General features: G+C 44.3%; 2 protein-coding genes across 3 annotated transcripts in view; both read right to left on the bottom strand.

The window, feature by feature from the left end:
• The window catches only part of TM9SF4 (transmembrane 9 superfamily protein member 4), a 65,724-nt gene extending 51,846 nt beyond the window's left edge, over positions 1-13,878 (bottom strand). The window contains exon 1 of one of the 2 annotated variants that reach the window (XM_011979783.1): positions 13,629-13,878. In XM_011979783.1, the coding sequence (XP_011835173.1) occupies positions 13,629-13,643 (15 nt within the window). In that variant the 5' untranslated portion in view covers positions 13,644-13,878. Of the gene's footprint in view, positions 1-13,344 lie in introns of both variants that reach the window. The other variant, XM_011979784.1, reaches the window with a different exon arrangement.
• A 9,049-nt stretch (positions 13,879-22,927) lies between these two features.
• Positions 22,928-27,316, bottom strand: part of HCK (HCK proto-oncogene, Src family tyrosine kinase) — a 29,795-nt gene continuing 25,406 nt past the window's right edge. Inside the window, exons 11-12 of the mRNA XM_011979785.1 lie at positions 25,633-25,764; positions 22,928-23,456 (exon numbers count right to left, since the gene is read on the bottom strand). Of these exons, the coding sequence (XP_011835175.1) occupies positions 23,254-23,456; positions 25,633-25,764 (335 nt within the window). The 3' untranslated portion in view covers positions 22,928-23,253. The remainder of the gene's footprint in view (positions 23,457-25,632; positions 25,765-27,316) is intronic.

Genomic DNA, 27,316 nt, shown 5'->3' on the forward strand with positions numbered 1-27,316 from the left:
AAAAAAAAAAAAAAAAAAAAAAAAAAGAGTTTTTAAAAAAACTTCAGAGGTCATATAATCCAGGAGGTCAGAGAGGGAAAGTAACACACCCATGGTCACACAGCAAGTTATCTGCAAAGTGACGTAAGTCCAGCTCCCCCCAAACTAGCACAGCCAAGTGAACAGAGGTCTGTCATCAGGCTGGGAGCCGTGCTTAGGGACAGTTTGAGGTCACGATTAGAGGTGTTCAAGAAGAACTGTATTGCCACAGATGAACTGCTTATTCTTCTCCTTTGAGCATCCCTCTCCAATTCTTTTCCTCTGATTGTTCGTCTCCCTTGTCTCTCCCCCAATTCAGTGCCTTTCTTTTAACAAACCATTGCAATAAATTTGGTATTTGTCCTTTACTTTGGAGTGATTTTGAAAAGAGGAATAGTTTTTTCGAAAAGGCAGACTAGTTTTACTAAACATTAAAATGTAGAGCTACCCAGGCCAGTCATGGTGGCTCACACCAGCAATCCCTGATTTGGCAGGAGAATCACTTGAGGACAGACAGGAGTTTCAGAACAGCCTGGACGAAGTAGTGAGACCCTGTCTCTACAAACTTATTTAAAAATTAGTTGGGTATGGTGAAGTGGGCTTGCAGACCTAGCTACTTGGGAGGCTGAGGCAGGAGGATCGCTTGAGTTCAGGAGTTTGAGGATGCAGTGAGCTATGATGGTGTCACTGCACTCTAGCGTAGATGACAGAGGGAGACCCTATCTCTTTAAAAAAAAAAATTGTATATATGAGAGAATGTGTGAGCTAAAGAGCTATCCAAAGTGTTTGATACTGGTGGAAAGAACATAAAGACTTACAAGTATAATTAAATAGAAGTACTAGAAGAAAATATGGATATGCTTTTAAATAATCTTCGTGGAAAGTTTCCAAAGAATAAAGCAAAATCCAGAAGGTATAAAGAAAAAGGATACATAAATGCATAAAGGAAGAAAATGAAAAAAATACACCAAAGAGAAAGAAAAAGACAGGTTAGGTAAAAACATTTAACATACTTGACCAATAATTACTTTCTTCAATATACAAGGACACTCAGAAACCGATAAAGGACAAATAATCCAAAAGAAATATGAATGGGCAGTTAAAAAAAAAGCTCAAATGGCCAAACACAAAAAGATGCTCAGCATCATTCATAGTTCAAAAGCTGTAGGTCAAAATAATGACATCTCATTTTTTTGCTTAACAGAGTTATAAAGCTTTAAAAAGTATGATTAGCCTAGATGTAGGTAAACTGGTACAGTCTTAAGGGAGGGTAATTTAGCGATACATACTTAAATAGAAGGTAGAACTGTTACTGTAGGACTGTCAACATAAGCTATTATGCAGGGGGAAAAAAAAAAAAGAGGCACAGCAGGTTTATGTAGTTTATGTATAGCCTTTTTTCACTTGTCTAAATAAATTTTTAAAAAACCATGTACCAAAGCCAGGCGAAGACATCACAAGAAAAGGAAAAGGAAACCACAGACAACTATCCTGTGTGTTCATGATGATGATGAACAGATGAAAAAATTGTTTTTTTTTTTTTTTTGAGACGGAGTGTCGCTCTGTCGCCCAGGCTGGAGTGCAGTGGCCAGATCTCAGCTCACTGCAAGCTCCGCCTCCCGGGTTTACGCCATTCTCCTGCCTCAGCCTCCCTAGTAGCTGGGACTACAGGCGCCCACCACCTCGCCCGGCTAGTTTTTTGTATTTTTTAGTAGAGACAGGGTTTCATCGTGTTAGCCAGGATGGTCTTGATCTCCTGACCTCGTGATCCGCCGGTCTCGGCCTCCCAAAGTTTTGGGATTACAGGCGTAAGCCACTGCGCCTGGCCTTTTTTTTTTTTTTTTGAGACAGAGTCTCGCTCTGTCACCCAGGCTGGAGTGCAGTGGCACAATCTCGGCTCACTGCAAGCTCCACCTCCCGGGTTCACGCCATTCTCCTGCCTCAGCCTCCTGAGTAGTTCGGACTACAGGCGCCCGCCACCACGCCCGGCTAATTTTTTTTGTATTTTTAGTAGAGACGGGGTTTCACCGTGTTAGCCAGGATGGTTTCGATCTCCTGACCTCGTGATCCACCCACCTTGGCCTCCCAAAGTGCTGGGATTACAGGTGTGAGCCACTGCACCGGGCCTGAAAAAATTCTTAACAAAACATTAGAAAATTGAATCTACGTTAATACATCACGACCAAATGGTGTTTATCCTATGTTGGCTTAATATTTGAAAATCAATTAATATAATACACCAGATAAACAGAATAAAGGACAAAAACCATATGATCATCATAATGGATGCAGAAAAAGCTGTTGACAAAATCCAACATATTCATCATTAAAACTCTCAACAAATTAGGACTAGAAGGGAACTTCCTCAATCAGATAAAGGGTAGCTATGAAAAATTCACAGCCAGTAGTGAAAAACTGAATTATTTCCCCTAAGATCAGGAACAAGGCAAGGATGCTGACTCTTGTCATTTCCATTCAACACTATACTATAAGCCACTGCACTAAAGCAAATACATTAATAATTAAGGGCATCCCTGAAGAAGCATACGGGAAAAAAATTAAAAGAAATAAGCAAAAAGTGCTTTTAGTTACGGATCACATGATTGTGTATCTAGAAAATCCTAAGGAATACACAAAACAACTACTAGAACTAATAAACAAGTTGAGCAAGATCAGACCACAAAAAAAAAAAAAAAAGCTCCACTTAGTATAAAAAGAATAAAATATTTAGGAATATATATTTTTAAAAGGACTTGTATATTGAAAATTCTGAAATTGCTGAGAAATGAACGAAGATAATTGGGGCGATATTCCATGTTCACCGACTAGAAGACTCAATATTGTCAGCATGTCAGTTCTCCCCAAATTTATCTACAGATTCACTGCAATCCTTATCAAAATTCCAGCAGGTTTTTCTGTAGAAACTGACAAGCTGATTCTATGGAAATACAAAGCATCCAGAACATCTAAAACAACTTTAAAAACATAATTGGAGGACTTATACTACATAATTTCTAAACATATTATAAAGCTACAATATCAAGACACTGTGGCAAGAATATGCATAAAGATCAGTGGAACATAAAAGTCTAGAAATAAATCTTTACATTTATAGTAAACTGATTTTCAACAAAGCTGACAAGGCAAATTCAATAGAGAAACAATAAGTCTTTTCAAAACATAGTGCTTGGACCACTGGGTAGCCATATGCACATGGAACCTTAGAACATACACACAAAAATTAAGTTAAAATGGATCACAGAACTAAATAAAAAAGCTAAAACTAAAACACCTCTAGATGGAAAAATAAGAAATCATTGTGATCTTGGGTTAGGCAAAGATGTCTTAGATACAACACCAAAACCAGAATCCATTAAAAAAAATTAAATTTCATAAAAAATTAAAAACTTTTACACTTTCAAAGATACCACTAAGAAAATGAAAAGATGGGCCAGAGACTAGAGGAAAATTCTCTGCAAATCACGTATCTGATAAGGAACTTATATCCAGAATATACAAACAAGACTTAAAACTTAATAAGAAAATGACAATCCAATTTAAAAATGGACAAGAGATTTGTACAGAAATTCACCAAAGAAGATATATGAATGACTAATAAGCATAAAAGATATGTAATATCATTTGTCAATAGGGAAATGCAAACCAAAATCACAGGGAGGTACCACCACACACCCTCAAGAATCTGCCTGCCTCGGCCTCCCAAAGTGCTGGGATTACAGGCATGAGCCACCACGCCCAGCCCTAATTTTTGTATTTTTAATAGAGACTGGGTATCACCATCTTGCCCAGGATGGTCTTGAACTCCTAGGCTCAAGCGATCCACCTGCCTCAGCTTCCAAAAGTGCTGAGATTACAAGCATGAGCCACCACATCTGGCCAAATAAACCTCTTTTCTTTATAAATTACTCAGCCTCGGGTATTCCTTTATGAGCAACACAGTCTCCCAAAGTGCTGGGATTACAGGTGTGAGCCACTGCGCCTGTTCTATTTTATAGCTTTTTAAAGATTGACAAATAAAAATTGAGTATATTTATGGTAGGCACACAACATAATGTTTTGATACTTTTATAGCTTTTTAATACATTTTTCCACGTACATGGATCACTCTTACTCAAAATAAATACGTTTACGGGCACAGTAGCTCACGACTGTAATCTCAGCACTTTGTGAGGCCGAGGCAGGTGGATCGCTTCAGCCCAGGAGTTTGAGACCAGCCTGAGCAAAACCTCGTCTCTACAAAGAATACAAAAAATTAATGAGGAATGGTGGTGCTTGCCTGTAGTCACAGCTACTCCGGAGGCAGAGGTGGGAGGATCACTTGAGCCTGGGAGGTGGAGGTTGCAGTGAGCAGAAATCACACCACTGCCTTCCAGCTTGAGCAAGAGTGTGACCTTGTCTCAAAAAAAATAAATAAATAAAATGAAATAAATACATTTAGGCTGGGCATAGTAGCTAACGTCTATAATTATGTGGGAGGATTACCTGAGCCCAGGAGTCCGACGGCTGCAGTTAAGAGTGAGCTATGATTCCACCACTGCATTCCAACTTGGGTGACAGGGTGAGACCCTGTCTCTAAAAAAATTAAAAAATTAAAAATAAAGACAAATATTCATTTATATTTTAAGAAGCGAAGGAAATGGGTTGCCTCTGAAAATACCTGGATGAGTTCCACAGAAGATGTGCAGAAAGTGGGCTGCAGAGGGGGTTCTGGCACCAGGTTTGTGGGTAAGCAGACAGCTTAGCAATTTTTAATCTTGGGGAGGGTGTCACAAATCCCTCTGAGAAACTTACCAAAGCTACAGATACTGCTCTCGGAAAAAATATTCCAATACACAGAGAATCAAGGACTAGAAGTTCATGGGTCTCTGGTAAAAACCCCTGGATATTGTTCCAACTTTTTGTGATTCTATGACTTCATCACCTTCTATACTCCTGATAGCCTGATAAGAGGATGTTTGGTCTGCTGTTCTTTTCTGCAAGGAAGTAGCGAAGTACCTGCTTCTTAGGAAATTCCTTTAAATCTTCTTTTAACTTTTTTTTTTTTTTTTTTTTTTTTTGAGACGGAGTGTCACTCTGTTGCCCAGGCTGGAGTGCAGTGGCCGGATCTCAGCTCACTGCAAGCTCTGTCTCCCGGGTTTACGCCATTCTCCTGCCTCAGTCTCCTGAGTAGCTGGGACTACAGGTGCCTGCCATCTTGCCCGGCTAGTTTTTTGTATTTTTTAGTAGAGACGGGGTTTCACCGTGTTAGCCACGATGGTCTCGATCTCCTGACCTCGTGATCCGCCGGTCTTGGCCTCCCAAAATGCTGGGATTACAGGCTTGAGCCACCACGCCCGGACTTAATTTTTAATTGATCGCCTCATTAACTCCCATGTGAGGTTCAGTCTGAAAAGTCAATTAAATATTTAGTAAATCATCTTCTGCGTGTTCAGAGCCATGCGAGGAGTCCTAAGAGATGTGAACCAGCCCATTCAATGTCATTTTGCTTTTGCTACTTGGTTTGCAAGTCATGAGACCACAAAGGCAACATATCAAGCAATAAGGTGATGGCAATCTAGAAGCCTTTTGTGCTGTAATCTAACACGCCATCACTGGCAAAGATACAGGTGACCTGGAATGTTATAAAGCTCAAGAGAACCAAGAATCAAGGTCTTTCCCTCCCCATCTGTTTTATTCTTGGGGGTGGGGTGGGTTGGGCACTCAGAAATATCTCCCCCAAATAGCTGTCTAATGAAGGGCTGCTAGGACTCAAAAGTACCCCAAACTACTCCAAATTCACCCCACCCAGTTTGAAAGGTGTGAACAACTAACATTTTCCAAAGAAAACCAGAAGTTTTTCTGAGAACTAAAAATTATTTCAATCACTCGCATTTCTCTGTAACCAGAAGTTAACCTTTTCTGGAGCCCTCTGCCTTGCAATCTCCTTTCCCATAAATAGCATCAACTAGCAGCAATACATCTGGTCAATCTGAACAGCCTTTTTGGTTCCTGTTCCACGCCTTTCCTACCGCAAAAGCAGCATTTTCCTTAAAAATAGACTAGATTCTTTTACTTTCTAAAAGACAGTCACTTTTTTTCTTTTTTGAGACAGAGTTAACTCTGTTGCCCAGGCTGGAGTGCAGTGGTACGATCTTGGCTTACTGCAACTTCCACCTCCCGGGTTCAAGTGATTCTCCTACCTCAGCATCCTGAGTAGCTGGGATGACAGGTGCCTGCCACCAGACCCAGCAAATTTTTTGTATTTTTGTAGAGACGGGGTTTCGCCATGTTGGCCAGGCTGGTCTTGAGCTCCTGACCTCAAGTGACCCACCCCGCCCTCGGCATTTCCCAAAGTGCTGGGATTACAGGTGTGGGCCACTGTGCCTGGCGACAATCACCATTTTGAGACCATGTCAGTAACTGCTCCCTCAGATTAAGCAATAAAAAAAAAAAAAAAAAAAGACAGAAAAAGGAAAAAGAAAGAAAAAAAAAAAAAGAAAAAGGCTTTAGGCACAGTTTGCCAACAGTTAACTGAAGTCAATTACCCAGTCAGTTAAAGCGTACCAAAAATCCAACCACATGTGAATGAAGGCTAATGACAGCTAGAGACTACTTACTAAGCAGGCCCAGGGAACTAAAGAACTCACAGAGCAAGAAAAAAAACAAACAAACAAAAAACAAATTAGCCACAGGAAACTGAAAATGTAGCCTTTATTTCAGAGCCCACAGAAACAGAGTAGCTGTTGAACAGAGACACATGAAAGACTCAAAGCTGTAATTTGGGGGTAGGAAAAATGTACAGCAGGCTGCCGAAGTCCAGGTGAAACTAACCACCACCCTCACAAAGCAACAGGCAACCAGACTTCAACCTTGACGCCAGAAAGTGCAGAAATGTACTGCTCTCCTGTCTCCACCTTGGGTATTTATAAAAGAACTCTCAGCTAGCCCAAGCAGCAGGCTTGGATAGCTCACCTCAGGAAGACTTCAAACCTTGGAGTAAAATTACAGAGCGTCCTCTTTGCGCTAGCACTTTCATCTCATAGTTCATTTAATCATCACAACAACCCCTTGAGAATATCATCCTTGTTTCAAAAATGAGAAGATTAAAAAGTTCTGGAGACGGATGGTGCTAACAGCTGTATATGTGTGAATGTACTTAATGCCACTGAACTGCACACTTAAAAACGCTTAAAGTGGGCCAGTCATGGTGGCTCATGCCTGTAATCCCAGCACTTTGGAAGGCTGAGGCAGGTGGATCACCCAAGGTCAGGAGTTCGAGACCAGCCTGGCCAACATGGTGAAACCCTCTCTCTACAAAAAATACAAAAATTAGCCAGGCGTGGTGGCACATGCCTGTAATCCCAGCTACTTGGGAGGCTGAGGCAAGAGAATTGCTCAAACCCAGGAGACGGAGGTTGCAGTGAGCTGAGATCGCACCATTGCACTCCAGCCTGGGCAACAGAGTGAGCCTCTGTCTCAAAAAATAAAAAAAATAAAAATAAAAAAAGCTTAAAGTGGTAGATTTTGTTATTACCACAATAAAAAATTTTTAATATAAGGTAATTGAGGCTTAAAAGGGCAAACAGTTTTCCCAAAATCATATAACCAACCAGTCCAAAGTCACAAAAGTAATCACAGTGTCACAGCTGGGAGGCTAGCCCATATTCTCGGACCAAGCATAAGACCAGGATTTCAAACCCGGGGAGGTCTGTCGGTTTAATGCATCAGGCGTAGGTGAGAAACCATGTTAGGAAGGGAGAGAAGGAAGCAATGAAAAGGAATGAGATGGAACTGAGAAGTCCTGGGTGTCCCCATCCATGCCCCATTTGGGAAACTCTAGTGTCAGCAAATGGTTCAGGGATCAAAGCAGGCTTGGAGGTGGTAGATGGCTCCTATTATTCATCTGTGGCCAGATGGCTCTCCTCAACCTGGGTTCTTCCCACCTTCTTGCCAGTGCCCAGAGATCAAAACTCAACCTTCTCCAACATTCTGTGACCTGCTTCTTTAATGCCAAGATCAAAGAGAGACGTTTGTCCAAGTTGTAAAACAGAAACCAAGAGGCAACTTAATGTGATCCCAACCTCCTCTGTACTTCCTGAGCGGGGTTAAGGGCATTCCTTTAAAGGGACCCCTCAGAGAAACACATTTAACCAAGGCCCGATGTCAGCACCTCGGTTCCAAGGACACAGTAGCTCCTGCAGAACATGAGCCAGGTGGGGAAACCTGGGTGATAAGACAGACAGCACAACCAACACAACAGCTTGGAAAGATCACAGGGACCATCATCATGGAAAAAACAAGGTAAGTCTGATTTTATAGGCATATTAGCAAAACTCACCTTAAATGCAAGTATTCCAAACTACAAAATTTTCAACTTGGAATTTGGAAATCATCAAGTCCAAACCTTAATTCCACACATGTCATATATGGAAAACAGACTAACAAAGCCAAAGTCATTTGCCCCAGGCCACACAATGCATCAATGGCAGCGCTGGGACCAAGCCCAGGCTGCTGGCTCCTGCTCCAGTGTTCCTTCTTCAGGCAGCTCATGTCCTCCTGTACATGGGGTCCACAGGAGACAGCCACTTCCTTTACACAAGACTGATGGCACAGCTCAGGCTCCCGGCCTTCTGTTCCAGGACTCTATCATCCAACCTGATTAGCACCACATTCCACCATTAAAAACAGCTTTAGCCTGGCACAGTGACTCACGCCTGTAATTCCAGCACTTTGGGAGATCAAGACGGGAGGACTGCTTGAGGCCAGGAGAGTGCAAGGCTAGCCTGGGCAACATAGCAAGACCCCGTCTCTAGGAAAAATAAAATTAAAAAATTAGCTGGATGTGGTGCGTGCCTGTAGTCCCAGCTACTCAGGAGGCTAAGGCAGGATGATCGCCTGAGCCCAGGAGGCGGAGACTGCAGTGAACTATGATCGTGCCACTGCACTCCAGCCTGGATGACAGAGTGAGATCCTGTCTCAAATAATAATAAAAAACAAACAAAACTAGTTTCTGGGCCTTTGACTGGGGCTGGAGGGACTACTGGCATTGGCTCCATTAGCACAAAGGAATCTTGATGTCATTCATTCCATTCCTCTGTTTCTGGACTGGATCAAACCCAAGTAACCGCAAAACAGTGTGAACTGATGCAGCAATTACACCCCTATACGCCCAAGGAAACTGAACGTTATGTTCACACCGAACTTACACCTGAGTGTTCACAGCAGCATTATACCTAACAGCCAAAGAGTGAAAACAATCCCAATGTCCACCAACTGATGAATGATAAACAAGCTGTGGTACATCCATACAAGGGAAGATTCAGCCATAAAAAGGGATGCGGCACTACTGATACATGACACAACATGAACAAACTTTGAAAACATTATGCTAAGAAGCCAGACACAAAAGATCACAAATTATACAATTATCTTTGTATGAAATGTCCATAATAGGCAAATCCATAGGGACAGAAGGTAAATTAGTAGTTGCCTAGGGCTGTGGGGAGGGAAGAGTAGGGAGTGACTCTCTTTTGGGGGTGATGAAATGTTCTGAATTACACAATGGTGATAACCATAACATTTAGTGTATGCACAACCTATGAAAACACTAAAACCCACTAAATTATATACTTTAAAGGGGTGAATTTTATGGCATATGAATTAGATCCATAAAAAAGATTATAATAAAAGCCAAAACAGTATGAACAATGATGTGAGAGAAGTACAGAGTTTTATTCTCCAAACTGAAGTTTCTAGACTCCTGAGACATCTAGAAATGTACTCAATGGACATTTCCCAAGTTTCAGTGAAATAACATTCCCAAGAACTGTTTTCCATAAAGAGTGAGACATGAGCCCACCTCTCAGTTCAGACCTAGCTAGATCAACACTGTATCCTGTAACTTCACAGAGTAGTCGAAATCTAAGGATGGAAGAAGACAGGAAAATCAAAGAGAACTTCAGTTTATACCAGCTATCTTTCATGGAGGGAGAAGTCTTGCCCTGCAGGTTCAGGACACACCCTCTATACTAACATCGTTCTGGGAGACGGCAGCCTAACGCTTGGGGAAGAAGAGCCATTCACCAAGGAGAGAAATGGAAAGGCTCACATGCCACTGCACTTGCACCCACAACCCTAACTTTCAAAACAAAGGACAAACCAAAAACCCAGCTGTTCCCACGGCCACTGAATCCACTAGTTCAGTTCCTCTTTGACTGTATGACTCACCTCAGTGACCCATACACTCCAAAGTAGATCTACCGCACCCCTCACCCCCCACCAATGGTTATGAAATGAGGGTGTGTATGAGGGAGTGGGGACTATTCTGACTTCCGTGTAATGAAGTGCTGACACAGATCAAACTCAACCCTGTGACTCCACTTTGCCCCTTACTCACATACCCCCATAATAAATTTGCTTCCACACCTTTTCACTATTGCACCAGATACGAAGTTTCTCCATATGCACCCTTTAAACTGGCCTCTGCGGGTCACTGCATACACTACATATTCAGTTTCTTTAAATCAGTTACTGTTTTCAGTACAATACTCCCAGATGGCACAACAAATGCTAAATCCCCGTACTTTCAGGGTTTTGTTGTTGGTGGTGTTTTTTGTTTTGTTTTGTTTTTGCGAGACAGGGTCTCACTCTTGTCGCCCAGGCTGGAGTGCAGTGACACCATCTTGGCTCACTGTAGCCTCCACCTCCTGAGTTCAAGCGATTCTCGTGCCTCAGCCTCCCGAGTAGCTGGGATTACAGGTGCATGCCACCACATCCGGCTAATTTTTGTATTTTTAGTAGACAGGGTTTCACCATGTCAGCCAGGCTGGTGTCGAACTCCTGGCCTCAAGTGATTCGCCTGCTTCAGCCTCCCAAAGTGCTGAGATCACAGGCGTGAGCCACTGCTCCCGGCCTGTTGTCATTTCTTAAGACAGGGTCTCGCTCTGTTGACAAAGCTGGAGTGCAGTACTGTGATCAGGGCTCACTGTATCCTTGGTACTGACCTCCCAGGTTCAAGTGATCCTCCCACCTCAGCCCCCGAAGTAGCTAGTACTACAGGTGCACACCACCAAGCCCAGCTAATTTTTTCCTTTTTTTTTTTTTTTGTAGAGATAGGGTTTTGCCATGTTGTCCAAGCCGGTCTCAAACTCCTGAGCTCAAGCAATCTCCCTGTTTTGGTCTCCCAGAATGCTGGGATTACAGGTGGAGTCACTGTGCTGGGCAAAATCTCCGTCCTTTCCACTGTGCTTAGACTAAAATCCAAACTCCTTTCCAAAGCCTCTGTGCCAACTGAGAACAAGCTGGCTCCCTTCAAGTACTGTCCTCAAGGGGATGGGAAGGGGAAGCAGCCTAATACAACACTCTATTTCAAAATGCAATCGACCGTCAACAAAATGTAGACTGCAGTCCATCCCAATTCCAGGAATGCTTCTCAAAACAGTTGCTCTTGCTTCCCTCCAGTTTCATCTTGTATCATTCTCTCCTACCCCAACCCTCACCATGCTTGGCTCCTCCAGCCTTCTGTGTGTTCCTCAAAACCACCAAGCTCCCTCCCACCTCGGCCCCTTACACTTGCCATTTCCTTCGTTGGAATATTCTTTGAATGGCTGGTTCCTTCTTGTTAATTATGTTTCAACTCAAGTCACCTCCTCTGAGACTTCTTTCTGGCCACTCAATCCAAAGTAGTTGTGTCATCTAGTCACCCCAATCACTATCACTTCATTTTGCTGTCCTCACGGCATTTACTGGTGACATTATTTTGTTCATGTATTTACTTGTTCACTGCCTGTCTCCTCAAACTAGAAAGGCTCCACAAGTGTAGGGACCTTGACCCTCTAATTCACAGCTACATCCCTAGTTCATGGAACAGAATCGGTACTCAAATATTTGTTGACTAAATAGATGTGTACCACATATATGTATGGCTAACTTATAACCTCTTAAAAATCTCTGACCAAGGCTGGGATTTCCCAGTGCAGTGCTGTAAATACCACTTTATTCACTTTATTCAATGTTTTCCTTATAGCAAGAGAGGGTGTGATTTTCTGTTAAGTTCTCACACCATCTTTGTTCTGAATGTGCACCAGAATATATATACATACATATATACACACACACAAGTTTCAATATACTACTTTGAGGATTTGCTCCATTCATGGTTCAGCCTGAAGTCTGAAACCACAGAAACCAGGTAAGGTCATGAAATCTTTTTACGTGACCTCTGAAGTTCTAAATAAGGAATCCCTCATTAAAAAAAAGATAAGTTCTCAGTCAGCTAAGAGAAGGAGGGAAAACTGCTACCAGTCAATAATATATCCCTGTTTGGAGAAAACCAACACCAAATTATTTAAGCCAGAATCTTCCTTTGCTAAAATCAAATGTCATTTCCTTTTCTCTGAGCCTTCCTTGTCATTCACTCCCAGGATGAAATTATCTGCTGACGAAGCAGTAAGCAGGAAGATCCAGCAAATCATTCTGAACTAAGTGACTTCAATTTTAGTTTTGGTCTCTTGACGATCAGAATTTGAACTAAACTTTTGGAAGAAGGGCCAGTCCTTCAAAGATTTACTTCCAGGGTTCTGCATCAGGAGCCTGCAAGCTCTGACCCAACTTCCAAGCATGGCTCTTTTACCTCCACCCTCATCCACACAGACTTCATCCTAACATATAGCTTCATCATAATGAGCCTTCATCCCTAACGAGCTGTGTGGCCATGTTGGGGAATGGGAAGGACAGCAGTGAGGTGGTGCTATTAGTGTTTTTCAAAACGTAGTTCACAGACCACCTCCACCATAATCACCGGAATGCTTATAAAAGGGCAGATTCCTGGGCATCACCTGGCCCTATGGAATTAGAATCTTTGGGAGTGGGGCTGCTCAGGAAACTGCATTTTTAGCACGCCTCCTCCTGCACACCCCGAGATTCTTTCGCACAGTAAAGTTTGAGAACCAACAGGGTAAAAGGTCCCTAGAAGAGGGGCAGGGAGTTGACTGAGAGAAGACAGGAGGCGTAGGGAAGCGTCTAGGGATGAAAGATGGGGGTGGGGTAAGTGAGGTCAAGCTCTGGGGTAGCGGCAGTCAAGAGGAGTGCGGGATGGGGACAGCTATGAGTGTAAGTGAGGACAGGGCTCTGCAAAGGATCTGAGGCAGCGCTTGGGCTGGGAGGGTGGTCAGAGGGGAGGTCACATCCGCGGACTGGTTAGGATGGTGGGGAGGCGGGGAGAGCAGGGTCTGGACGTGACGGGGAGGAGCAAGGATGAGAATAACGGGGGCAGGGGTCTTCAGAGGGGTCAGGACTGGGAGGTGAAAACTGGAAAATGGGGCTCACAGTGGGCGGAGACCAAAAGTAGAATGGGAACCGGCGAAGGTAGCAGCCAAGGTCTCTCTCCGAAACGGCGCCTCCCCCAAAACTTGAGGCCTTGACAAGCCTGAGTGCAGGGGCAGGGCCGGGGAGGTGGATCTCGGGGGAGACCAGCCCAGTCAGAGGCAGCCCTCAGGCCTGAGTCAGGGGTCCCGGAGGTGGCTCAGGGTCAGGCATGGGGTGCTGGAAGATCCTGGGATACCCCGGAGGGCCCCGCTCCAGCTCCCGCTCCCGGAGTCTCCTTCACTCACCATCGCCGTCGCCATCTTGGATCCACGTGTCGCCGTAATGACGTCAGCGGAAGTGGTGCTCCCCGGTTACGGAGTTTAACTCCGCAAGGTGGTCGCCTAGCTCCAACCGCTCCTGTAGTAGCGGTCAGCAGAGGGTAAAAGGAGTCTTAGCTCGTGCTCCACAGTCTGGTCTGGGAAAGTAAGGTCACTGATTAGTTGAAGAGAGAGAACGGTGTAACTATGGAAGCCATATTAGCTCCTGGCAGAAACTGAGCCTCCCCTATCCCCGCTGCATTGTGGGTAATGGGGGTGTGTGAAAATGCGCTCGTGCTCTCAGCGCCATCTGTACTACTGGCAGGAAGACCCATTGCCAGGGCTACCTGGGACCTTGATTTGAGGTAGAGGGTGGGCACTCGGGCTCCAAGGGCAGTCCGACTCCAAGAACAATTTGTAATTATATATTTATTTGTTTGACTGTCCTATATCCTCTTTAGTAGACTGTAATCCCTATGAGGATAGCCCCTGTTTTTTGTTTGTTTTTTGTTTTAACCTTGCTCTGCCTCATTCCCATCTGTAAAATGGGAAGGGGTTTCATCATAGGCTTGTGATGAGGATTCAGTGACACAATGTTAAATAGGATGTATTCAATAAATAATTGTCAGTATATGTTTATTATACTCCTTTGGGCTTGTGGTAGGTGCCCAATACATTATTTTTTAAGTGAAGGAGTGAAAACCAGCATATTCAGTGGAGGGAGATATGTCTGAATGTGGACGTCATGCACCAGCTTAGTATGTAACTCCAGATAAGTCACGCAATCTTCCTAAGACTCAGTTTCCAAATCTGTAAAAAAGAGACTCAAAGAATCATGGTATTAAGGTTAGGAAAGAACTCAAAGTTCATTTGGCCCATGGATATCACTTTAAACTGAATACAGTGCCATCTTAGACTGTTTTAAAAAGCTATTAAAAGAATAGTAATGTTAATAATAATCATCAGCACTTGCTGAGCATTTGGTGTGTGCTGCAGCACTTGGCATTGTGCTAAAACAGTTCATAAGACTCTTTTTATCTAATTCTAGGGGGCAAGGGACAGTTGAACTCTGATCCCCACCTATGGGCACCACTGTGGTGGATTCTCTGCAGATGCTGCCATCTGGTTCTGTCCATCCTTGCATGATGAGCATACAGTTTCCCTCCCCAAGAGATAGACTCTGTTTTACATCATGTTGAATCTGGCTGGTCATGTTGGTTGCTTTGACTAAGAGGATGTGCTACAAGTGATTCTGCCAGTACTGAGCCTAGGCCTTAAGAGGATTGAAAACGCCTGATTCTACCTTTTTAGTTATAAAGAAGTGTAGCTACTCTGCTGAAAAGGCACCTGGAGAGAGGGAGGCCCAGCCAACTCCTCAAGACATCCCAGAAACTCCAGCTGAGCACTGTAATAAGTAGTTGAAGTCATCTTGGACATTCCAGCCTCCACTGAGCTACTAGCTGAATGCAGCTACATGAATAACCTCATGAACCCCATGTAGACCAAAAGAACTGCCCAGCTGAGCCCAGCTGTTTTAGAGTGGGGTGGTTTATTATAGATCATTTCAGGAATAGATCATTGAAACACACGCCCATTAACTCTTGTGACCGGCACAACCATTCCAAAGATTGGAAGATTGGCTGTTAACCCCAAGGAGGAGGAAGCTTGAGAGACTAGGGGGAATTTGCTGCAGTCTCGTATGTTCCAAACTTGGAACCAGTTTTTCTAGAGCTTCGATCCTGGGTGTTTCCCACCATTTCTAGCTGCCTGAAGAAGGATAACTGATAAGGAGCAAAGCTCCATAAATGGCTTATTATTTTTTAGTATTTCCATTTTTTTCTTCTCATGCTTTGTATTTTCCCCTAAAGGGCTTTCACATCCCAATCTCTTTTGGTGACATAAGCCAGAATCCTAGAACTAGACTGCCTGGGTTCAGAGCCCATCTCTACCACTCATTAGCTCCATAACATGGGCAAGTTTCTCGTTTTTTTTCCAAAAAAATATTTTTTTTGAGATGGAGTCTCACTCTGTTGCCCAGGCTGGAGTGCAGTGGCGTGATCTCGGCTCACTGCAACCTCTGACTCCCGGATTCAAACAATTATCTTGCTTCAGCCTCCTGAGTAGCTGGGATTACAGGTGCATGCCACCAAGCCCAGCTGAGTTTTTGTATTTTCAGTAGAGATAGGTTTTCGTTGTGTTGGCCAGGTTGGTCTGGAACTCCTGACCTCAAGTGATCTGCCTGCCTTGGCCTCCCAAAGGGCTGAGATTACAGGTGTGAGCCACTGAACCCGGCCTAAATTTTTTTCATTGTTGTAAAATATACGTAACAAAATATTGACTATTTTAATCATTTTTAAGTGCACAATTCAGTGACATCAACTACATTCACAATGTTGCCAGTCATTACCATCCTCCATCTCCAGAACATTTTCATCATCCCTGAAAATGAATATCCATATGGAAAAGAATGAAATTGGACCTTTATCTCATACTATATACAAAAATCAGTTCAAAATGGATTACAGACTTATAGGGCCAGAAACTGTAAAGCTACTAGAAGAAGACATAGGGAAACTTGACATTGGCTTGGGCAATGATTTTTTGGATATGTCACTAAAAGCACAGGAAACAAAAGGAAAAATAGACAGGTGAGATTGCATCAAACTTAAAAGCTCTGCACAGCAAAAGAAACAACAGAGTAAAAAGGTGACCACCAAAGCTAAAGAAAATATTTGCCAATCAAAAACGATCTGATAAGGGGTTAATATCCAAAATATATAAGGAGCTTAAACAACTCAATAGCAAAAACTCCCAAATAACCTGGTTTAAAAATGGGCAAGAGATCTAAGCAGACATTTCTCAGGAGACAGACAAATGGCCAGCAGGTAAATGGAAAGGTGCTCAACATCCTTAATCATCAGGGAAATGTCAATTGAAACCGCAATGAGCAGTCATTTCACACCTCTTAGAACTGTTATTATCAAAATGACACACAATAAGTGTTGGCAAGGATGTGGAGAAAAGGGAACTCTTGTGCACTGTTGGTAGGGGTGTAAATTGGTACGGTCACTATGGAAAACAGTATGAATGTTCATCAAAATTGAAATTAACAATAGATCTACCATATGTTGCAGCAATCCCACTTCTGAATATATATCTAAAAGGGAATGAAATCAATGTCTGCACCCCCATATTTATTGCAGCATTATTCATAATAGCCAAGATATGGAAACACTGCAGCTGTAAACTATTATCTATATTTAATATAAGTACATAACTATATATTATTTCTATTTATAAATATAAAATATATATAATATTTTATATATATGTTATGGAGGAAATGTTCCACAAAGGCAAAAGTGCCCATGAAAATCATCATGCAGCTCTGGTTGGTAGCTTGAAATTCACCATGGTGGGAATGTTGACACCACAAAAATCAAGAAGTGCTACCAATCGGGGCTTGAATTTTTGTTTTGCTAGCAACATTTTTTTCTGTAAAGGGCCAGATTAGTAAATATTTTGGACTTTGCCAATCATACGGTTGTGTTACAACTACTCAACTCTGCCATCTTAGTACAAAAGCAGCCACAAACGTTACATAAATAATAGACATGACTGTGTTCCAATAAAGCGTAGTTTGCCATAGTTTGCCAAACCCTGGTCTAGACTTACAGCGATGGAGAAAAAATGTTAATATTGCAGATTAAATTTAATGGTGGGCAGTCTCTATAGCTGTTACCTTGTAACTAGCACAAAAATGTAACTTTATTTGAAAGTCTTTCCCTGATCAGCAAAGAATTTGCTCATATCATTGACTAAGTCAAGTTCTGATATATGTCTTCTTTATTTCACTTTCATCTTATTCCTGAATATAACCAAAACTATCAACCCACATTCATGTTGGTACTATACTGGGAAAGCCTACTTGTCAAGCAAGTTACCATTGTGGGCAACTGAAGCTTAATCCTATGGAGCAGCTCTGGGAAATGATGCAAACCACATACTTTGGAGTTACCCCACTGAGGGGCAAGGGAGCAAGGCTGTTTATACACCAACTCCTGGAAGTCATTAGCTGAGTACTGTTCCCAGAGGGTGTTAATTCCTTGGCACTTTCAGCCTTCTGGGAACACTGGCAGCTGAAGCTTTTTGCAGTTTTAGGGAAAAAGTCCTCAGAAACAGTGACGCAGGATAATGACCCCTGAAAAGTCCACCCCACTCTAAGAGATATGAGTGGGGCACTGGCAGTGCATGCTGCACCCTTGGAGGTGAGACTCTAGAGGAAGATTGTCCAGGCTGATATGGTGGTTGTGCCCTAAAAATCCTGTGTTCCACCTATTCATCTCTCTCTCCCTCCCACTGCCAGACCCCTGGCAACAACTGACTTTATTACTGCCTCCACAGTTTTGCTTTTCCAGAATGTCATATAGTTGGAATCATATAGTATGAAATCTTTTCAGATTGGATTCTTTCTTAGCAATATATATTTAAGCTTCCTGAATGTCTTTTCATGGCTGGATAGCACTTTTTAAAAAATTTCTTTTCCTTCTCTCTCTCTCACTCTCTTTCCTCCCTCCCTCCTTTCCTTCCTTTTTTCTCTCTTTCTTTCTTGCTTTCTTGCTTTCTTTCTTTCTAGTTTTGCTCTTTGTTGCCCAGGCTGGAGTGCTGTGGCACGATCTCGGCTCACTGCAACCTCCACTTCTCAGGTTCAAGTGATTCTCCTGTCTCAGTCTCCTGAGTAGCTGGGGTTATAGGCACCTGCCACCACGCCAGGCTAATTTTGGTGTTTTTAGCAGAGACAGAGTTTCACCATGTTGGCCAGGCTAGTCTCTAATTGTTGACCTCAAGTGATCCACCTGCCTCGGCCTCCCAAAGTGCTGGGATTACAGGTGTGAGCCACCACTCCCAGCCTATTTATTTATTTTTAAATTTTCTTTTTGAGACAGAGTTTCACTCTGTCACCCAGGCTGGAGTGCAGTGGCGCAATCTTGGCTCACTGCAACTTCTGCCTCCCAGGTTCAAGTGATTCTTTTGCCTCAGCCTCCCCAGTAGCTGGGACTACGGGTGTTTGCCACCAAGTCTGGCTGATTTTTTTGTATTTTTAGTAGAGGTAGGGTTTCGCCATGATGGCCAGGCTGGTATCAAATTCCTGGCCTCAAGTGATCCACCCATCTCAGCCTCCCAAAGTGCTGGGATTATAAGTGTGAGCCACTGTGCCTGGCTATTTATTTATTTTGAGACAGGGTCTCATTCTATCACCCAGGCTGGAGTGCAGTGGTACAATCACAGCTCACTGCAGCCTAGACCTCCTGGGTAGTTCTCCTACCTCAGCCTCCTGAGTAGCTAGGACTACAGGCACCCGCCACCATGCCTGGCCAATTTTTGTATTTTTTGTAGATACGGGGTTTCACCATCTTACCAAGGCTGGTCTCAAACTCCTGGGTTCAAGTGATCCACCTGCCTTGGCTTCCCAGAGTGTTGGGATTACAGACGTGAACCACCATGCCAGGCCAAAATTATTTATTTATTTATTTATTTATTTATTTATTTATTTATTTATTGAGACAGGGTACTGCTGTCTTGCCGAGGCTGGAGTGCAGTGGCACAGTCACGGCTCACTGCAGCCTCAATCTGCTGGGCTCAGGTGATCCTCCTTCCTCAGCCTCCTGTGTAGCTGGGACGACAGCTGCATGCCACCACAACCACCTAAATTTTTAACTCTTTGTAGATATGGAGGGGTCCCACTTGTTGCCCAAGCTGGTCTCAAACTTCTGGGCTCAAACAATCCTCCCACCTTAGCCTCCCAAAGTGCTGGGATTACAGGTGTGAGCTACTGCACCTGCACCTGATCAGCTCTTTTTTCTTAGTGCTGAATAATATCCCATTATATGAATATACCACAGTTTGTTTATCCATTCACCTATTGGAGGACATCTTGATTGTTTCCAAGTTTTGGGATTTATGAATAAAGCTGCTATAAATATCCATGTGCCGTGTTTTTTTGTGTGTGTGTAGATATAAGTTTTCAACTCATATGGGAGCACAATTTTTGGATTGTGTGGTAGGTTATGCTTAGTTTGGTAATAAACTGCCAAATACCTTCCAAAGTGGCTGTACCATTGTGCATTCCCACCAGCAATGAATGAGAGTTCCTGTTGCTCCACATCCTCATCAGCATTTGGTGTCATCAGTGTTTTGAATCTTAGCTATTTTAGCAGATACTTTTTTTCAATTGTTGGGTTTTAAGAGTTGTTTATATATTGTGGATACCAGTCCTTCATCAGAGATATTTTTTGCAAATATTTTTTACAAGCTTGGGGATCATGGTTTTATTTTATTTTCTTTTTTTTAAGACAGAGGTTTGCTCTTGTCACCCAGACTGGAGTGCAATGGTGTGCTCACTGCAACCTCCGCCTCCTGGGTTCAAGTGATTCTCCTGCCTCAGCCTCCCCAGTAGTTGGGATTACAGGCACTTGCCACTACGCCTGGCTAATTTTTGTATTTTTAATTAAGACAGGGTTTTACCATGTTGGCCAGGCTGGTCTTGAATTCCTGACCTCCTGTGATCCACCTGCCTTGACCTCCCAAAGTTCTGGGATTACAGGCGTGAGCCACCGGGCTCGGCCATGTTTCTATTTTCTTAATAGTGTCTTGGGCAGAGCAGAGTTTTTGATTTTAAAGAGGTACAATTTATCTTTTTTTTTTTCTTTTGTGGATCATGCTTTTGGTGTTGTATCTATCCGCATGTTTTTACCTGTCTTTTCGGTGACCAGAGGGACAAATCAGTGTTGGTTTGGGCAGTAAAAATTGAAAGAGCAGAAAGCAGAAATTGATCCTTTAACCTTGTCCATAAGCAATAGGCTTCAACTCCTGAGATCGTGCCTCAGTCGCTGTGGCTGTCATACTTCTATGTAACAAAACAACCCTGGAACACAAAGGCTTATTATCGTAAGCATCTATTTCTCTCTCACATATCCGCAGGTCAGATGGAGTTCAGTTGATCTAGGCTGGGCTCAGGCCTGCAGGTTGGTCTAGGTCTGCTCCATCTGTCACTCATCTTCCTTGGACCATGTTCTTTTCAGGGCAAAAGACTGGAAGGCAAGCCTAGCCCCACAAGCACGTTTCAAGCCTCTGCTTGCATCACATGTGCTAACATCCCATTGGCTAAAGCAAGTCTCATGGTCAAGTTCAACACTGGTGGCACAGGGAAGTGTACTCCTCCCATCAGATTATTATCACAAATCATAAGGCAAATTTCCATCAGAAGACCCTGGACTCTGCTTTCATGTACCCAAGCCACATCCCAAACTAGAAAGCAAGAAAGAAATTACCAACTAGGTAAGTTGAAACACTACTAGCTTTATTTTCCACTGTTCTTATAGTCAGTTCCTAAGGTCAGAACCCCACCCTACTCAGAGGTACAGAATCAAGTTAGTGTAGGATTCTCTGGGACCCAGGGGGTGATGTGATGTACAACCTTCAGGGGATGCAATAATATGGAAAGGTGGTGTTTCCTTTTTACCCATTGTTCACCTCTTTCTGTCTTTCTCTGTGTGATTATAACTAGCTGCCAGGGACTCTCAGCTGAGGCAACGTTCGGGAAGCCCCCACCACTTTGTCTTCTCTGCTTCCTACGCAGGTCTCCCACCTCTCCACTGAAAGCTTCCTCTGTAGGGTACTAGATACTCTCAGCAGCCATATCTCCAGATCGGGATTCCTGCAATGGCAAATACCACCTCAACAAGTATAATGGCTGCTTGACCATGGGGAATGTCAGGTCTGCAGGCAGCCCCCAGCCCTGCAGGCAGCCCCCAGCTCTGGAGAGCTGTAAACTGACCAGCTTTTGTAGCAATGTGGCCTAACGGGAAAGTCAGGATCCCAAATCATGAGAAACCATTCCTGTCATCCTGGAAGACCCAGCTCCTTGGAGGCAAAACCCATTCAGCATCTGGATACCAGTGGAGAAGGCAGGACAGTGCCCCCTGCCGAGAGATGTTCATGCCCTAACCCTGAGAGCCTATGAAAATGTTACCTCACATGGCAAAAGGGACTTTGCAAAGGTGATTAGGAATCCTGAGATGAAAAATTATTCTGAATTATCCAGGTGGGTCCAAGGAGTTCTTACAAATTAAAGAGGGGAAGAAGACTCAGAGTCAGAGGAGATATGATGAAAGCAAAGTTAGGAGTAATGAGCAAAAGGGGCTGATGAGTGAAGGAATGGGAGCAGCCTCTAGAAACTGGGAAAGGCATGGAAACAAATTCTAGAGCCTCTAAAATGAATGCAACCCATTTCAGTCCCTCTGACTTCTGGAACAGTAAAGTTATACTTGTATGTGTGTGTGTGTGTATGTATGTATGTATGTATATATGTATGTATGTATGTATGCATGCATGCATGTATGTATTGAGACAGGGTCTCACTATTGTGGAGCAGTAAGGTTATACATGTATGTATGTATGTATGTACTTATTTATTTATTGAGAAAGGGTCTCCATCTCTTGCCCAGGCTGGAGTGCAGTGGCACAATCTCGGCTCACTGCCACGTCCACATCCCGGGTTCAAGCAATTCTCCTGCCTCAGCCTCCCCAGTAGCAGGCACCCACCACCATGCCTGGCTATTTTTTGTATTTTTAGTAGAGACAGGGTTTCAGCATGTTGGCAGGCTGGTCTTGAACTCCTGATCTTAAGTGATCACCCACCTCAGTCTCCCAAAATTCTGGGATTACAGGCATGAGCCATTATGCCTGGCCCAGTAACGTTATGCAGTTGTGTTGCCTTAAGCCACCAAATATGTGGTAATTTGTTACAGGAGCAAGAGGAAACGAATACAGCCAGCAACTATTTTAGGACAGTTAGAAAACCTCAAGTATCAAACCCCACTTTTCTTTCCTTTCCTTCTTCTCCTTCTTCCTTCTTCCTTCTTCCTTCTTTCCTCCTCCTCCTCCTCCTCCTCCTCCTCCTCCTCCCCCCCCCCCCTCTTTTTTAAGTTTTTTTTTTTTTTTTTTTTTTTTTTTTTTTTTGAGACAGGGTCTTGCTCTGTTGCTCAGTCTAGAGTGCAGTGGCATGATCATAGCTCACTGCGGCCTCGACCTCCTGGGCTCAAGAAATCCCCCGCCCCTCAGTCTCCCAGAGCACTGGTATTACAGGTGGGAGCCACTGCACCCAGTCTGAACCCCGCTTGTCTTTGTACTTCTGGTCCCCAGGAGAGTCCTTCACACTTTCTGACTTGTCATACACCAAGATGGCAAATAGATATTCAGGAATTGGAAGGACAAGAAAACCAACCTTTTGGTAAAGACTTTGGCATTTATATCTTTTATTTAAATATTCATTTCACTATTTTGAAAGTTTCCCTTCCAAATCACAGCTGTAACTAAAATCCAACCATTCCAGGAAATAGAAATATCAACTTGGGGGCTTCCTGAGAATGTCAGATTGTGGATTGCGAGAGTCAAAAAGAGATTTTCCAGTTCAACCCACTCACTGGACAGATGAGGAAACTGTGGCTGAAGCGAGGGTGGGTGTCTGGAAGTAGGGAGGGGGCGTGGGCCCTGGTGGATGGTGCTGGAGCCACCTTGCAGCCACCACCTGGGCACCCCCTGGCCCTACCCATCATGGCTGCTGTTGGTACTGGCTCTCTGTGGCCGTGTAGAAGTCATCTAGCACACTCTGGATGTATTCGAAGGTCGGCCGCTCCTCCGGACGGTTCTTCCAGCAGCGCATCATGATGTTGTAAAGCTCCTCTGGGCAGTTCTCCGGGCGAGGCATCCGGTATCCACGCTCCAGAGCTCGGATCACTTCGGGGTTTGACATCCCTGAAAAGGAGCCGTGGAATTAAAAAAGGAAGCGGTTGGGAAATGAGAGCCCAGGGGTGGCAGGCCCTGTGGCCTCCCCAGCAGCCGTCACTCCCCACCTCGCTTGCAAGCTGAGCCCCTCCCACTGTGAAAGCCAGAGACTTCTACCCTCAGCTTCACTTGCAGCTAGGTCATAGGCCCGGGACCCAGTTTGGGCCAATGGGAGCGGATGGGGAGGTCTGCTGGGAGAGTGCCAGGAAAGGTTTTCCTCCCGCTTAGAGGAGAGGCTTTGGAGAACGCACCCTTCCTTTGAACACTGTGAGATACTTATGATACTTGGATCTGCAACAACCATCTGACAACATGGAGAAGACCATCACAGAGACAGGAACCCAGAGTCCTGACAGCTGCTGAACTGCTGAACTAACCAGTCACCCATGGCAGATGGGGAGTAATAGCTTGCTTCTGTTTCAGTTACTCTTTGTCTGTTATTTTGTTGCTTGCTGCGGAACACATCCTAATGGATTTAGCTTCTACTGTGTGTTGCCTGGTTTTGACTAGTGCACCCTCAAGACAAAACAGTCAGGTGGTCAGATTCAATGTCAACCTATGGATGGGACTATTTTCTTGTTCAATTTAAGTTTTTATTAGTTATTCATAAGAATAGCCATTCAATATCTGTGATCCCCAATTTTATATTATTAGTCTCAAATTCCAAACTCATGAACTCAAGTGCTTCCTTTACTTGGATGTCTCTATACTTAAGTCATCTCAAACTTAACAGAGCTAAAACAGAGCTCTTCAATTTCTGTCCCTAGACCATTACCCACCCTATGGTGCAAAGCCAGGGTAATCATCCCTGATTCTCTCTCTCTCACCTCCTAAGTCAGCAAGTCAGATCTTCTCTTCTTTTGAAACGTAGCACCAGTTCATCAACGTATGCCAGTCACGAATGCCACCACCCTGTCCAGACCATCATCACCTCTGCCTGGGCCACTTCTGTGGCCTCCTCAATGGCTGCCACCCTGTTCCCCTTCTCTCCCATTCACTCTCCACACTGAACCAAAACATCGCTTAAAAATGGAAATCACCAGCCTGTCAACATAGCAATACCTTGTCTCTCAAAAAATTTAAAACATTAGCTGGGCATGGTAGTGTGTGTCTAATCTCAGCATTTTGGGAGGCCAAGCCTGGAGGATCATTTGAGCCTGGAAATTAGAGACCAGGCTGCTCAATGTAGTGAGACCAAGTCTCTACAAAAAAATAAAAAATAGCCAAGCATGGTGGCACATGCCTCTGGTCCCAGATACTCGGGAGACTGAAGTGGGAGGATCACTTGAGCCTAGGAAGTCGAGGCTGCAGTGAGCTATGATCGCACCACTGCACTCCAGCCTCGGTGACAGAGTGACACCTTGTCAAAAAAAAAAAAAAGAAAGGTGGAGAAAGGACAAGATCTGATTCACAGTTTAGAATTATCCTGGCTGTGAGTGGAGAATCGGCTGTAGGATGAGGAGGGAGAAAGCAGTAAGACTGATGAGGAGGCTGCTGCACCATCCATGGGAGACGACACTGGCCTGGATGCAGTGGAGACTGTGGGGTTCAAAGTGGTGAGACGTGGGATATGTTTTGGAGTTGAGTGGCCAAAATCTTGAGACTGCGCCGTTGTCACAGGGGTGCGGCCAGGCATGGTGGCTCACGTCTGTAATCCCAGCACTTTGGGAGGCCGAGGCAGGCAGGTCACCTAAGGTCAGGAGTTCCAGACCAGCTTGGTCAACATGGTAAAACCTCATCTCTACTAAAAATACAAAAATTAGCCAGTTATGGTGGCGGGCACCTGTAATCCCAGTTACTCAGGAGGTTGAGGCAGGAGAATCGCTTGAACCCGGGAGGCAGAGGTTGCAGTGAGCCAAGATTGTGCCATTGCACTCCAGCCTGGTGACAGAGTGAGACTCTGTCTCAAAAAAAAAAAAAAAAAAAAAAAAAAGTCATAGGAGCGAGAGAGAAGGAAGGGCCAAGGAAGCCCCCAGATTTCAGGCTTAAGACATTGGATGGATGGAGGTGCCTTTAACTAAGATGGGAAAGGTGAGGGAAAGTTGGGGGTGAGGATCAAGAACTCAGTTTGAATGGATATGTTGTCTAGATGAACCCATTGCCAGGATGTCCTGGAAGCAGCCCCGAGCTGATGTCCTTTCCCTACCTGGGTAAGGGATGCGGCCGTAGGTGATGATCTCCATCAGCAGGATACCAAAGGACCAGACGTCTGACTTGATGGTGAAGGAGCCAAAGTTGATGGCTTCAGGAGCTGTCCACTTGATGGGGAACTTGGCCCCTGCAGGGTTGAACAGAGCAGAGTCAGGGGAAGGTTGGGGAGCTATGAGGGTTGGGACTCTGCTAAGGTGGGGGAACAGGCAAGGGCAACAGTTGCCAACATCTGCCCATGCAGACCTGCAATTCCCCTGTTACGTGGCCTCCCTGTGGAAGCAAGGGACATCCATCCTGAGGACAGATGGCTAAACAAGGAGGAGTGGGCAGAGGGGCCTGGGGTATGGCGTGGAAGTTCACTCTAGAAGCCTCTTCGTTGATTCAGCTGATACCCCAGTTAACTACAACTCCGAAGAGTGGAATCCCAGAGGCCACAGCTCTTTGGGGACAGAAGGAGGCTTCAGAGGGCCTTGAGTCCAGGTTGCAGCCAATGTCTCAGTCCTCTCACCCCAGGCAATGGGAAAAGGGAGGATTCTGGCTCCCAGCCCATGAGGTTTCCACTAGTCACTGTGTGTCTCCCGCTTTACCCACCCCTCCTCCCACCTAGTCTGACATGGGTTTAGTTAGCCTTTTCATTTTTTTTTTTTCTTTTAGAAGCAGGGTCTCACTCTGTTGCCCAGGCTGGAGCACAGTGGCACAATCATAGTTCACTGAAGCCTCAAACTCCTGACCTCAAGCTATCCTCCTGCCTCAGCCTCTCGAGCAGCTGGGTTCACAGGTGTGCCCCACTATGCCAAGCTAATTAAAAATTTTTTTGGCCAGGTGCAGTGGCTCATGCCTGTAATCCCAGCACTTTGAGAGGCTGAGGAAGAGGATCACCTGAGGTCAGGAATTCGAGACCAGCCCGGCCAACCCTATCTCTACTAAAAATACAAAATTAGCTGGGTGTGGTGGCAGGTGCCTGTAGTTCCAGCTACAGGCTGAGGCAGGAGAATTGCTTGAACCCAGGAGGCGGAGGTTGCAGTGAGCTGAGATCATGCCACTGCACTCCAGCCTGGATGATAGAGTCAGACTCCGTCTCAAAAATGAAATAAAATAAAATAAAATTTGTAGAGACAGTGTCTTATTATGTTACCCAGCCTGGTCTCAAAATTCCTGGGCTCAAGCAGTCCTCCCACTTTGGCCTCCTAAAGCACTGGGATTACAGGTGTGAGCCACCGCACTGGGCCTAGTTATCCTTTTTTAGTGTTTATCTTAATTATATCATGGTTGGTGAACATGGTCTATAGAATATTGTTCTTTGGAGTTTGTTGAGACCTGCTTTATGACTGAGTACACGGTCAGGTTTTGAAAATGTTCTGTGTGTGTGTTTGTGTGTGTGTGTGAGAGAGAGAGTATGTGTGTGTATATGTGTTTTCTCCCTTCCTCCTTTGGATCTAGAGACTTTTCTTGATTTCCTGCTTATCTTCTTCTGGTTTAGACATTATACATTCTACTCTAATTCCTTTAGTCATTACCCTTATTTATTTATTTATTTATTTTTTGAGATGGAGTCTCGCTCTGTCACCAGGCTGGAGTGCAGTTGTACTATCTTGGCTCACTGCAAGCTCTGCCTCCCGGGTTCACGCCATTCTCCTGCCTCAGCCTCCCAAGTAGCTGGGACTACAGGCGCCCACCAC

Source organism: Mandrillus leucophaeus, unplaced genomic scaffold (assembly GCF_000951045.1).
Source record: "Mandrillus leucophaeus isolate KB7577 unplaced genomic scaffold, Mleu.le_1.0 Scaffold206, whole genome shotgun sequence".
Lineage (NCBI taxonomy): Eukaryota > Metazoa > Chordata > Mammalia > Primates > Cercopithecidae > Mandrillus > Mandrillus leucophaeus.